Source organism: Pseudopodoces humilis, chromosome 3, assembly GCF_049639895.1.
Source record: "Pseudopodoces humilis isolate 2021_Gansu_Grassland_sample_001 chromosome 3, ASM4963989v1, whole genome shotgun sequence".
In the NCBI taxonomy this organism is placed as follows: Eukaryota; Metazoa; Chordata; class Aves; order Passeriformes; family Paridae; genus Pseudopodoces; species Pseudopodoces humilis.
Window position 1 is genome coordinate 1,797,436 of NC_142202.1, and position 11,949 is coordinate 1,809,384.

Here is an 11,949-nt window from a genome sequence, read left to right on the forward strand (position 1 = left end):
GTGGTTTTTTCCAGTTATAACTCTGAAAGTCTGGAATTACTTTGTCCTCAGGATTTTCTAGTAGACTCCATGGAATCTTCTGGATTTTACATGTGTGGCCTGCAAGGTTTGGAACTGCCACAGCCCAGAACCTTTTTCTCTTGCCTGTTCATTATCAAGAGAGGTTTCTGAAGGGCCTGCTGGAGATGGCAGCTTCTGAGGGGGTGCAGCCAGCAATGGTTTTGGCCACTCAGAATGCTGAGTGTGCCTCCAACCCACTGTGAGAGTGTGTGGATGTTGGCAGCAATATCCTGCAAAGGTTTCTGCTGTGGTCTTTGAGGATAGGCAAAAAACTGCAGCATTTGAAGATTGTGTATTTTAATTGACAGGAATGTTCCCTAAAAAAATGTCACTGTTTTCTTCAGTGTGTTATTAATCCAGCAGAGCAACAAGCTGCAGTTATTGCTTTCTGGTTTTCCTTTCTCCTGCCTGTTTGAAACAAGCTGACAAACACAGACTATGTTTGCTTTGAGCTGTACAGGGAAATTGAAGGCTGGGGAAATCAGGGAAAAAAGCTTTGAAAATCAGGTAGTGATTGAAGTGGCATGGCAGCTACCCAGCAGGAAGGATCTGCTCCCCAGTAAAGCACTTGCCTCTGGGATAAGAGGCTGCTGCAGAATGAGGTAGAGCTTGGATGGTGAATGAACAGAGCAGTGCCCAGCAGGCAGGAAAATCTTGCTCTCTTGGAAGTTTGGATGAGGTGACTGTGAGTGTCCTTGGGGCAGCCATGGGATGCTTTTCCCTTCCTGGCTCTCCCTGCATGCCAGGTTCCTCCGGAGGGGCCGTGGGCTCCCACGGACTGAGCCGGACACTGCAGTGGCTTCCGTTCATGATTGTCCTTAGTACAATTTTTCAATACAGATTGAAAAAATTAATCTTTGTACTGACTTAAGTAGAAAATTCATGATTAATTCTCTCCATCACAGAATACCCTGCTCTACACAGGGGTCTTTATTCTGACCCTGACCAGGGTACAGTGCAGGGTTTGCCTCTGGCACTGTGGGAAAATGGCCTTAGTAGTAACATTTTGCAGTTAGTCTGAGTGAAATGCTAAATTTCCATTCATCTGGGCTTTTTGTTAGGTGATATTACAGGGCTGAGTCAGATTTCCTGTTCTTTTTATTCACTAGAGTCACGTTTTGGCATCAGATATTTTGTAGATTTACTTCTAACAACAAATGGATCTGTGCATTCAGACATTCTTATCTTTGTGTGAAGCCATGCACAGGATATAGAGTGGGTTTTACCTGCTCTCTGCAGCAGGGTGACCTGCACAGAGATCCCTTTAGACTCAGAAGAGTTAGATCTCTTTAGATTCAGTGCACACTGCTGTACTCAGGCACAAGGGCTGGCCAGGGCCACTAGGGAAGTCTGGTTGTGTGGGGATGAGCAAAAAAGTAAATTATTTCTCAGGTGCTGGTATTATGCAGCAGATTACTCCAGATGTTTAAAGTTTATAGAGATTTCAGCACTACAGAGCTATGACTTCATCCCTCCTGTCCCGTTTGGATCCACTAACACAGTTTATTAGTGGATAAGAATTTAGAAGATCAGTCACAGGGAGCACTGCTTCCAGTGGTTGGATGCATGTGTGGAGCTGGGGAAGAGGAGGAAAGGAGCAGATTTCTCTTCCCATTCTCAAGGTCCTGCTCAGGACTCAGTTGTACTCTGGGCTGGGCAGTGTCAGGGGCTCAGTGCAAGGACACCAAGGCCAGGTTTTGGTGGAAGTTGAAGCGTGTCCGTGCTCTCCCTGGGACGATGCAGCAGCTCTGCCAGAGGATCTCAGTTCAACCCCCTGTGTGTTCAGACACTACCGCGTTGGCCAAGCGCCTTTTCCTCCTGCTTTGCTTCACTGCCTCAGGAGCTCCTAACAACAGTGCTGGAGTGTCTCCTGCTCACAGGGCCCATGCTCAGGCTGGGCATCCCCATCATCCCCTGGAATCAGCTTCCTCTGAGGGAGGCAGAAGCTTTACTGCCTCAGTGGAGTGGCCTCACCTGACATGAGAAATCCCTGAGCTGGGGAAGGGCCTTCAGGGCTGCAAAATCTCTTACTTTTTTTGAGAAAAGCTTAAAAAGTCTCTTATCAAGGACAGAGGGAGGAAGGAGAAGGATGTCCACAGGGGAAATACTTATTTTCAGTTTCCTACCAACATGTGCTGGCTGCTTGCAGCAGTGTGTTCACAAGTTTCTCTTTCTCATGAAAGGAGACGAAAATCTGCTACATATGGCAGGGAAGAGGAACACAACTGCCTGGAGGAGGGCTTGAACTCTGAGAGCAGCATCACTTGCAGGAGGAATGGATTTTATTGTCTTCAGTAGTCCTTACTCATTTTCTCAGCATTTTAATGGCAATATTTCTATTTTCTATTCAAAACTGACTAAAATCTTTGCTGCCCCTGGAGTTAGTAAAGAAACAGAATACTTCTACTGATAAAACTTCCAAAACTGACAGACTGAATTTATCCTAACCCAGACTTGTTACAATCTGCTTTATTACCCCTTTTCCTTCAACTTTCATTTCCTTTCTCAGAGTACAGCATTAAGTCTGGCCAGTCACTAAGAGATCCATAAATCCTTCCCAAAGCAAAATAAGTCCTAAAACCCCTCCATACCTCACAGCAAAGTGGTCATTGCTGGGGAGGATTGCCCTGCACAGCCCCGAGATCCATTAGCACCCACTGGAATGGATTCCATGGATCCAGCGCTTGGCAGGAGGACAAGGTCGTGTATGAAATGAGGTTTCACATTCAGTAAATGTATCTTTAAAAGTACCTTTTCCATGGGTTTCATTCTGGGGTGTTTTGTTGTGGGTTTGTTTGGGTTTTTTTTAAACATATTTAATTTTTTTAAGGTTTTGGTGTTTTTAATATGTGAGGTCCAGTTCTGCAGGTGACTGTGGGGATCGAGTTAATGTGTTGGGTGGCCGGGAGGGTTCTCTCTGCCCCTTGGCACTGCTCTGAGCCTGCAGCATTGCTCACAGCAGCCTTAGCATATCCCAAGAGCATTAGGAACTTGCTTTGACTGGGTTACTTTCCAATGAATTTTCAGGCAGACTTGATCTGCAGAGTTCAGCCTCGTGTCTTTGCTCTGTGCCCTTTTTTCTCCCACACCCACCTTCATCTTTCCTATTGTTTAGATTAGAGACACCCCCAGAAACTCTGCACTGTGCTGTGTGCTTGCTCAGCAGGGCAAATGACTGCACGTGGGGCACCGATCCTCATCAGAGGCTCTTTCCACTGTCATTATTTTTCCTTCAGGAATGCATTTCCCACACATTCCAGCAGGAATTACCGCTACATTATTTCTTAATGTTTCCTATGGTGTTTGTTACTCTCTAAGGGAGGAAATTTCCATCCCTCGATCTTTGAAATGTTTTGCTTCTTTGTTTTTCTCAATATTTTAATTTTTTTTTACACAAAGTTCTGCATGAGGAATGAAAGGGAAGAGCAGGGCAGGTTGGGAGCAGCTCGGGAGCGGGGCTGGGGAGGTTCCTGCAGCTGCAGCGCTCACATTGCTGCCCACAGATGCAGCAGGGGTATTTTTAGCACTCCTCCAGAGCCTCCTGCTTGCTCAGGTTACCTCACTCCAGGAGATTCTTTACATCCTGCAAAGTTTGAGGTGACTGGGCTGGAAGAGTTTAGGTAGCTTGCATTTTTTTTGGCAGTGTCCTGAAGAGCCCTTCCAGGTGTCCACTGGGAGGACAAAGCCCCCGAGGTTGTCACTGCTGGGGACAAGTTGGCATCTCTCAGGCCAAGGAGGCCATGCCCTTGCCTGGAAGGGCTGGAGGCAGGGAAGGAATGAGCTGGCAGCCCTGGTCAGCTGCAGCTGGTGTTGCAAACCTCACAGCAACATGCAAAAATGGGAATTCTGTTGATGGAGCGACCTCCAGAATTACGGAGATAAAATTAGACCTTGTGAAAACCTTCCTCTGAGGTTGAAATTATCTCTCTAAACTTTGTAGCGCTTCTGCGAGGCAATGTACACACGTAAGAAATTTTGTTACAGTGTCCTGATTTTTCCAGGGAGACGCTCTTGAGGGGGGCTTTGGAGTCACACACGCCTTCAGCGCTTCTCAGCCTTTTGCAAAACAGCAATAAATAACTGACATCTGTTTTAATCAGTGACCAAGGCTTTTGTGTATTAAATAGTGTTTAATTTTTTGCGAAGGATGCCATTAGGATGCCAGGAGGGGCGGAGGGGAGTCACTGCTCTGCAAACGAGCCAGCCAACGTCAGTGGACATGGCTCAGCCTCTCAGCAGTCTGACTCAGTGGTAAATGCTCTGAAGGTAACGCTGCTCCTCTGGTACAGTCCATGCAAAACGTCCTGTCTGTCCCTCAACACGTGTGTATTGTCCTGGCAACATCCCCGTGGGCACTGCCGGGATGTTACCTTCACCAGTGCGGTTGTTTTTGTGTGTCACTCATTGCATCTGTGGACTGTGTGTTTCCTGGGCAGGCTCCAGCCCTCACAGCCGTGTTGATTCCAGCTGGAGCTGCTCTCCACGTTACATTTGTAGTTTTTCTTTGAAGCTGGGAGTGGTGTTTTGCTGGATAAGGAAGTCTTTCATTGAGTATGCATGTTTGTGCTCCAGTGGAATACAAGAGATTGTTGTAGAAGAACCTGTGCAGAGAGAAAGACTTTAGTGCAGAGATAAAGCCAAGGCACACAGAATATTGGTGTTAAAAATAGCAAAGACCACAATCCCAAGGTCAATGTTGAAACTCCCTTGGGATCCGATGTGTTTCACCCAGAAGTCGGGGCTGGACCGCAAAGGCCTGTGTGGCATTGATACACAGCTGTTGACACAAGTAATCAGAGGGGTAAAGTTTCAAGTTCTCCCTTCTGTCAGCAGTAAAACTGTTGCAATTAAAGCAACTTAGAAAGTGTGACAAGATCCAAGGTTTATGGGGTGACGTGAGACAAGGAGTGGCCGAGTTCAGCGTCCAGCTGCAGCACCGGTGGTGTCCATGTTCCTCTGGAGGGGAACAGAACCGAGGGAGAGCCGAGCAGAGTGAGGACTGTGCATTCCTCTCTGCCAGGGCTGGCTCAGTCCTGGTTGTCTGGGGCTTTGGGCCCCTCTTCTCTTCTGTGCTGCACTCATTTCTAACCTGCCTTAGGTTAATCGGGTGCTTTTCCCCACCTATACAAGGGTTGCAGGGACATACTTGGAGGGGGAGGTTTGCCTTCCTTCTGGAAGGGACCTGTGTAGACATTTGCTCTGGTTTTGAGCTCAGCAGTGCTGTTTGACTTGCCTGGACATCCGAGTTCCTGCACAGGGTGATTATGTCCCTCAGGCCGGGTGACATTGGCTTCTCCTCTGTGGAGCCTGAGGAAATGGGTTTATGCAAGAGAAGAGAGCACAAATTACAGCAATCAGATCCCTTCCTGTAACACAACCCCGGGCACGGCAGCTCTTCCCTGCAGCCACCTCGCCTGTTTTCCTGGCATCCAGAGGGGAGAGGCAGCCCAGAGGGCCCCAGCCCCTCTCCCCATGCCCTCACTGCCAGGTCCCCTCTGTGGTGGCCTCCAGCCCTGAGCCTGCTTCAGAGCTCTCCAGGCCCTCTCTGCACCCTCCATATATTTCACCTGCTGCTGCCTAGAAAATAAAGCTATGCTGGGTAATTCTGTGAAGAGATCATGTGTCATTATGGAAAAAAGCAGTTTGTAATTCTCTTAAAATCCCCCTTGGCAAAGGCTCTTCCCTGAAGAGAGCATTTAACAAGGTGCTTTTGACAACCTATAATAACAGCTGGTCTGTGTAAGTGAAATATTGGAACAACAGCTGATGCTTTGCTTGCTGAAATGGATTGATAAGAAATAGACAGAGTTTAGTTCAATATGATGTGAAAGCTGAGCTTGAAGTTCACTAGAAGGTACTGCAGCAATTGATATGAATGAAGTGTTGTATCCAAATGGAGAGTGAGCTGTCAGCTCACAGACTGCCAGACTTCCCCATCCCCAGTCAGGGAGCAGATCCTGCTGTTTCCCAGGGTGGGTTTGGTCCCACCTTTCTGGAAAATTCTCAGCTGCCCCTTGCATCACTCTGCAGAATCAGGTACAGGAGGAAGAACAAGCCAGCACCAGGAGTCTGCTTTTCTGTACAAATTTGGCAACTTGGAATTCCTGCAACAAAGAAATAGTCTCCGTTATAAAACCTCATTGTTAGTGCAACCCACTTGTGCACAGCAAGAAACCCGAAGAGCAGGAATGTGTTTTGAAGGGACATTTCCATTAGGAAACAGAGGAGGGAGTTATTAAAATAGCGCTGTTGTTTTCCTGGCCTTGAAAAAAATGAAAAAACATTTTTAAAATTGTATAGAATCTCCTTCTGGTGTAGAAACAGGGAACAAGAGCAGAGCTTTGCCTTGCAGCCAGTTGGCCAAGGCTCTGCCATGACCTGCTCTGCCAGACAGGATGGTTGGAAGAAGAATTTGCCACGTGTGTGTCCTCATGCCTGGGCCACTTGTATCCAACCAAACTGCTGGTGGTGCTCCACCAGATTGGCTTTGCACTGAGACAGCTGGAAAAATGTGCAGGGTAAGTTTCAGGTGTTTAACTTCATGTTCCATAGTGAGCCTGGAAACACCTGAAGATGCAGAGTAATCTTTGTTTAAATGCTGACAGTACGCCCTTGAAGATTTTATATGGAAATTAAGTCAATTACTGTTTCTGTAATGCAATTACTGTTTCATTAGGAGCACTGTAGTGTTAACATGTAGGTTAGTATTGATCAGAAAAATCTATGTGTATAATATATCTGGGATAAAGTACTGTGTGACTCAGATAACCTGAATATATCCTTCATAAGAATAAAACTTGGCAAGTGTGATGAAACCTGGCAACCTCAGTTTCCCCACCTGAACAATGGCCCTTTTGTATTTTCCTGCCTATGATATTCTTTTGCAGCTTATTAATAAAACCCCAGTTTGTAAGTCATATATATTTAATTGTAATCCATAAAAATTCTTGTGATGTAAGTAATGCCACTCCTAAAATAATAACTCAACTTGACATAATCACTTCATTTGTGTAAATCTCAAATAGACACTTGTATCCCACCTTGTCCCTTTGTTCCCCAGCCATTCAAAGCTCTGCTGCTGGCATTGAAATGCTCCCTGTTCCTCTGACTTTCATAATCTGTGCCTGATTTGACTCTTGATATATTATTATACTTTTTAAATAGTTGCTTATTTCCTTTCTGGTTTTGTTTTCTCTTACACCCACCCAGTCCACGTTAAAAGCACAGTGTATTTGTGATAAACTAATTACAATGTTTCTTTTGCATTCTCCTTGCAGTCTTTGCCAGGCTGTAACTCAGTGTTTAGCTGCAGCCTGATGCACTGTGGGTGTTTCACAGGAAACATTTGCCATGGCATCGTTTTGCCTGTGAAAACAGTGGAACGATGACAAGTTCCCCTTTGAGCTCCAGGATTTTGATGCATGGTGTTGACTGGTACCAAAATGCAATCTGGTACCAAAATATGGCAAAATGCAAATATGGATGTGTAATTCATGCTGTAGGAATTTTGTGGTGGGATATGATGGTGCTGGTATTTTATTAAGAGAACGGAGGTGGGAATTCTCTCCTCAGGATGTGCATATGGAATTGGTGCCTCCTCATCAACAATTTGATGATTGATATTTGGGAATGGTTTTGCTTTGTATTTATCAGCTTGTAGTGCCTTTTGAGGATGTAGCCACATGTGGCAGCAGGTTTAGGGGTAGTTCTTGGTGTATCAGTGAGCATGGGGGTAATTCCAAAGCACAGGAATGTCTGGGGGGCTGTTATTCAGGATTTTTCTCATGTTACTGGGAAATTTTGTTTGCAATTCACTTGGGAAGGGAGGCCAAGGGAAAGTGGGATACATCAGTTGGGATTAGGGGTGTAGCTGGGCAGGAGGGCTCGGGGAGCTGAGATTTCCATTGGTATTTCCTGCTGCTCGTGGGGTCCCACAGGCTCGGAATGCTGCCAGCAGATGTAATGGCTCTCACTTGGCTTCCAGGGACATTTCTGAATCCTGGAGCTCTGCTGCATTGGATGTAAGCTAAAAAGGAATCTTGTGATCCTCACAGCTGTCCTTTAGCTGAGGTTTCTGCTGGAATTTGGAATGATTTTGAGTGACATTTTGACCCCAACTTGTCACTTGTGCTTAGGACATGGGCTTTCTTGTATGGGTTTGTCCCTTCCTAGCAATCAGGGGTCACTCATTCAGCTGGAAATAAAGGACTTTGGGAAGAGTCACCTCCTAGTTTATTACTGTGTCAGCATTAGCTGCATGGTAAATATTGTCTTAATTTCTATTGACAAGAAAAAATAGTTGAAAGTCATGGATAGGTGCAGTGTGCTTTGTCACAAAAGCTGTCCAGGAGATCTTCCATTTTGCTAGCTTCAAGTTAGGAAAACCAGGAACCAGAGGTTGGAAAGAATAGTCAGATCCAGCCTGGATGTGCCACAGACACCCAGTTTGGGAGGTGACTCTGAACCCCCATTTTTCATGCTCTCACCACTGCAGTGTTTCACTGCACAGCAAACGTGCCTAAAGCACACACTTTTTTTTATGATAGTGACTTGGGATTTCTGGCTGCAAGATTTTGGTCATGTTTGCAGGGTTTGGGTCATGCCCACCCATTGGAATTCAAGACAGTTCCCTTTAAAGACTTGACTGTTCAGCCCTGTGCTTTAACACTGTAGTCATGGTGCTTCCAGTCCAAAGTATTTCTGGTTTTCATGCTTACATTCAGGTTTTCTACAGAAAAGGCTCACAGAAAGGGGGTTATTTTCCCATCTCTTGCACAGAATCACAGTAAGACCTTGAGTTTGTTCTGCCTTTGCTCATCAGTTATTGGAACTACCTTTTCAGGATGTCAGCTTCCCAGGATCCAGCTCCTTTGTCTTTCAGTGCCAGGTAACAGAACAGAGTCTGTTCACTGCTGGACTTTAGGCACTGGTAAAATACAAATAATCAATGAAGACGATGGAAAACAGCTTTTACCTTTCTTGACAGTCATATTGCTGGTGGCCTAGAGATTAGTGGGTGATTTAGTAGCAGTTACAAAAAGAAAAAATCTGAAATTGTGATACAGTTGATAGGAATCACCATTCTTGTCTCTAGTGGTCCTTGAGAGGCCTGAGGACATGACACAAGCTACTGTTCTTGTGCTCATACATCAACCTTTTTATAAATCATTATAAAAGACTTCCCTGAATGTTGGGGCTATCCCTTCTCTGCTTTTTAATTCCAGTACTGGAGCATGGGTGTTAAGCAGAGTGTAGCACAGTGAGTGCAGGCACAATTCCTCTGACCTCAAGCAAGAACTAGTGAAGTAAACAACGCCTTGCTTGATTTTAAGAGAACAAGTAAATCCTTTGAAATAGAGAACTGCTCTGTGGTTCTTAAACTGGAGACATTTCAGACACCTTTGGATGGATCTTGGTGCTTCTGAATCACATTCTGCAAGAGGTGTGGTTGGGGAAATAGTTGGACAGAGTTTCTGTTGAGGTCTGCAAACACCCTGAGTCCTGTGTGTGAAGCATAAAATATCCCAGTGCTGTACGTGCCAGTTCATGTGTCCCTGTTTCTAATCATTTGTACCTGGCAGCATGTGCTTTCTGTGTTCAGAGGGAATGTTGTGTCCCTCGAGAGACAGTCTCTGCTCCTGTTGTGTGTCCCTGCCCTGTGTCCCAGCTGTGCTGCATGGTGTGTGTGCCGAGCCGTGGCATTCCAGGTGCATGTCCATGGGAACGCCGCTGCTCCCTAACTGGGGATAATGAGCTCTCTTTCCATCCCTCCCTCTAGGTTGTGTGGAGGAAACTTGGAGATGCTGCAGGGTCGTGCCCTGGAATTAGACAGCACTTGTCAGGAAATCAGTACAAAGGACCTATGTAAGAGGCCCTGAGCACGTCCTCTCTCTGAAGAGCACGGACTGAACTGCCCAGGAGAGGGGAAGAGCCGCCTGCGTCTGCCGCAATTCCCAGCTGAGGACGGGGGGTCTGCACTGCAAGAGACTGCTGGAAAGGAGGGACGTTCTGCACAGGGGTCTGGCCGTGTGGCAGTGTCCCCCAGTCCTGCTGTTCCAACATCCCGGCTAATGAAGCGCTGCACCCTCACTGCAACACTCCACCTTTAGAAGCACTGAGGTATTGCCATCCTAACCAAAAGATATTTGGGATTCTGCAGGCGTTAGGCGAAATAAGTTTTATTTTGGTTAGTTACAGTGAATCTCTGATAGGTCTGAACGAGTTTTCCATTGGATTGAAGAGAGGTTTTTCAGCAGACTGGAGAGACACTTATAAACTGTGCCTTTGGTCTCCGCAGGTTTGAGAAAGTCGCTTCTTAGTAACTCCCACTTCAGTCTGTAAAGGATCCGTTAATGGTGCTTAGGCGATTTCCAGGTGATTTCTTTGCTTTGGTAGAATACCTGCCTTTGGAGGTGCTAAAAGACCATAAAGTCCTAACCAGCCGGTAGTGTAGCATAACTACAGTACTTGTAGTGATCCACAATTTCTTTCTAAATGAAAGTCAAGATAGCTTTCTTTTCGATTCGCTTTGGTGCACATCTTCTGAAGAGGTGTAAGGTGTTTCATGAACGGCCCTTTAATAAACAGAATACTTAGGCATCACTATTACAGGTCTCAAGTCAGGATTTCTATCAGAATTTATTTTGGAAAGTATTTTCCAATTGTCAGGATGCTAATTTCTACTGTTTAATTTAGAGACATGCTGGTTTGTTTAACAAGAGCCTACAAGGATCTAAAGGATTGCACTGCATTATAAAAAAGCTTTTCTTGCCACTGTAGTGTTCTTTCAAAGAAAAAGGTTTTATTATCCTCAGAGCATGTCTTTCATTATTATGAGGCAGAAAGCTCTTGTTCAGATTGCCTGAGATTTGACCAGCCGGCGCCCTAGATGTGCTTAGTTTATTTTTATCTCTGTGTATGATCCTAGTTGTGTGTATTGAATTACAACGATAGATATTTTGTGTATATCTTAAAGCAATGATAGTTTCATGTATGAATGTGCAACAGGCTTGTGACTGAATGCTGTTGCTTAACTTTTTACCATAGCTGAGTATCAAAAAGATAAATAAAAATTAATAAAAAAAAATAGGAATGCAACAATTCCTGGGTTTCTGGTTTGTTCTTGGTTACTAAGATTTGAGCCAAAGTCAGAACCTCTGTTTTTCTGAGCTTGGACTGTATCCGTGGGCTATTTGCAGTGAAATGTAGCTCGGTTGCTGTACAATCTTTTGTTATATAAGAGTATGATGTAAATCTGCTATCTGTCTCCAGAAAAAGTGTGTTAATTTGCAGCAGTAATTCTGTTGGTTTCTGTTGTTATTTTCACTTGGTACCATTCAATGTAAGGCCTCTGATCCAGCGTTGATTTCCTGAGTAAAACTCCCGTTCACTGCTTCTCCTTGAGTTGGAAATGCAGAATCCAGCCTTCTGTTTTGAACCATTGCCCTCCTGCGTGGCTTCTGCTATATCCCCAGCCCAGACAGCTCTCTGTTCTCTTCCCATGTTGTTTTCTGCCCTACATTGTTTGCAGAGTTCAGTTTCAATTGTTGTATTCCTATCTCTCTGTATGTATGAACAGCTGTAACACCTGTACTTGTGCCTGCACTCTGGATGTGCAGGGGCCAAGCGAGGGACACTGGTCTTTTGACACTACACTTGTGTAAATTTTGATACTGTATTAAAGCTATTTTTTTACAGTTCTGCATACGATGGGGTATCAAGTATTGTGTTCATCTTAGCAACGGTAATAAATTATAGAATCCCACCCTTGTTTGCTCTCCTTTACTGACTGAAGCTCTGAGCTGCTTGGGCTTACAGGCACGAGCCCGTGGAAATTTTCCTGCTTGCCTGAGAAATTAGCTGCACGCTGTGCATTTTTCTTCATTTCCT

The 11,949-nt window shown here is 45.2% G+C and overlaps 1 protein-coding gene across 3 annotated transcripts in view; it reads left to right on the top strand.

Moving 5' to 3' along the window:
* The window catches only part of CCDC85A (coiled-coil domain containing 85A), a 66,356-nt gene extending 54,564 nt beyond the window's left edge, over positions 1 to 11,792 (top strand). For 2 of the 3 annotated variants that reach the window (XM_014254606.2, XM_014254605.2), the window contains one exon: positions 9,839 to 11,792. In XM_014254606.2, the coding sequence (XP_014110081.1) occupies positions 9,839 to 9,928 (90 nt within the window). In that variant the 3' untranslated portion in view covers positions 9,929 to 11,792. Of the gene's footprint in view, positions 1 to 4,206; positions 4,327 to 9,838 lie in introns of all 3 variants that reach the window. The other variant, XM_088053301.1, reaches the window with a different exon arrangement.
* The last annotated feature ends 157 nt before the right edge of the window (positions 11,793 to 11,949 follow it).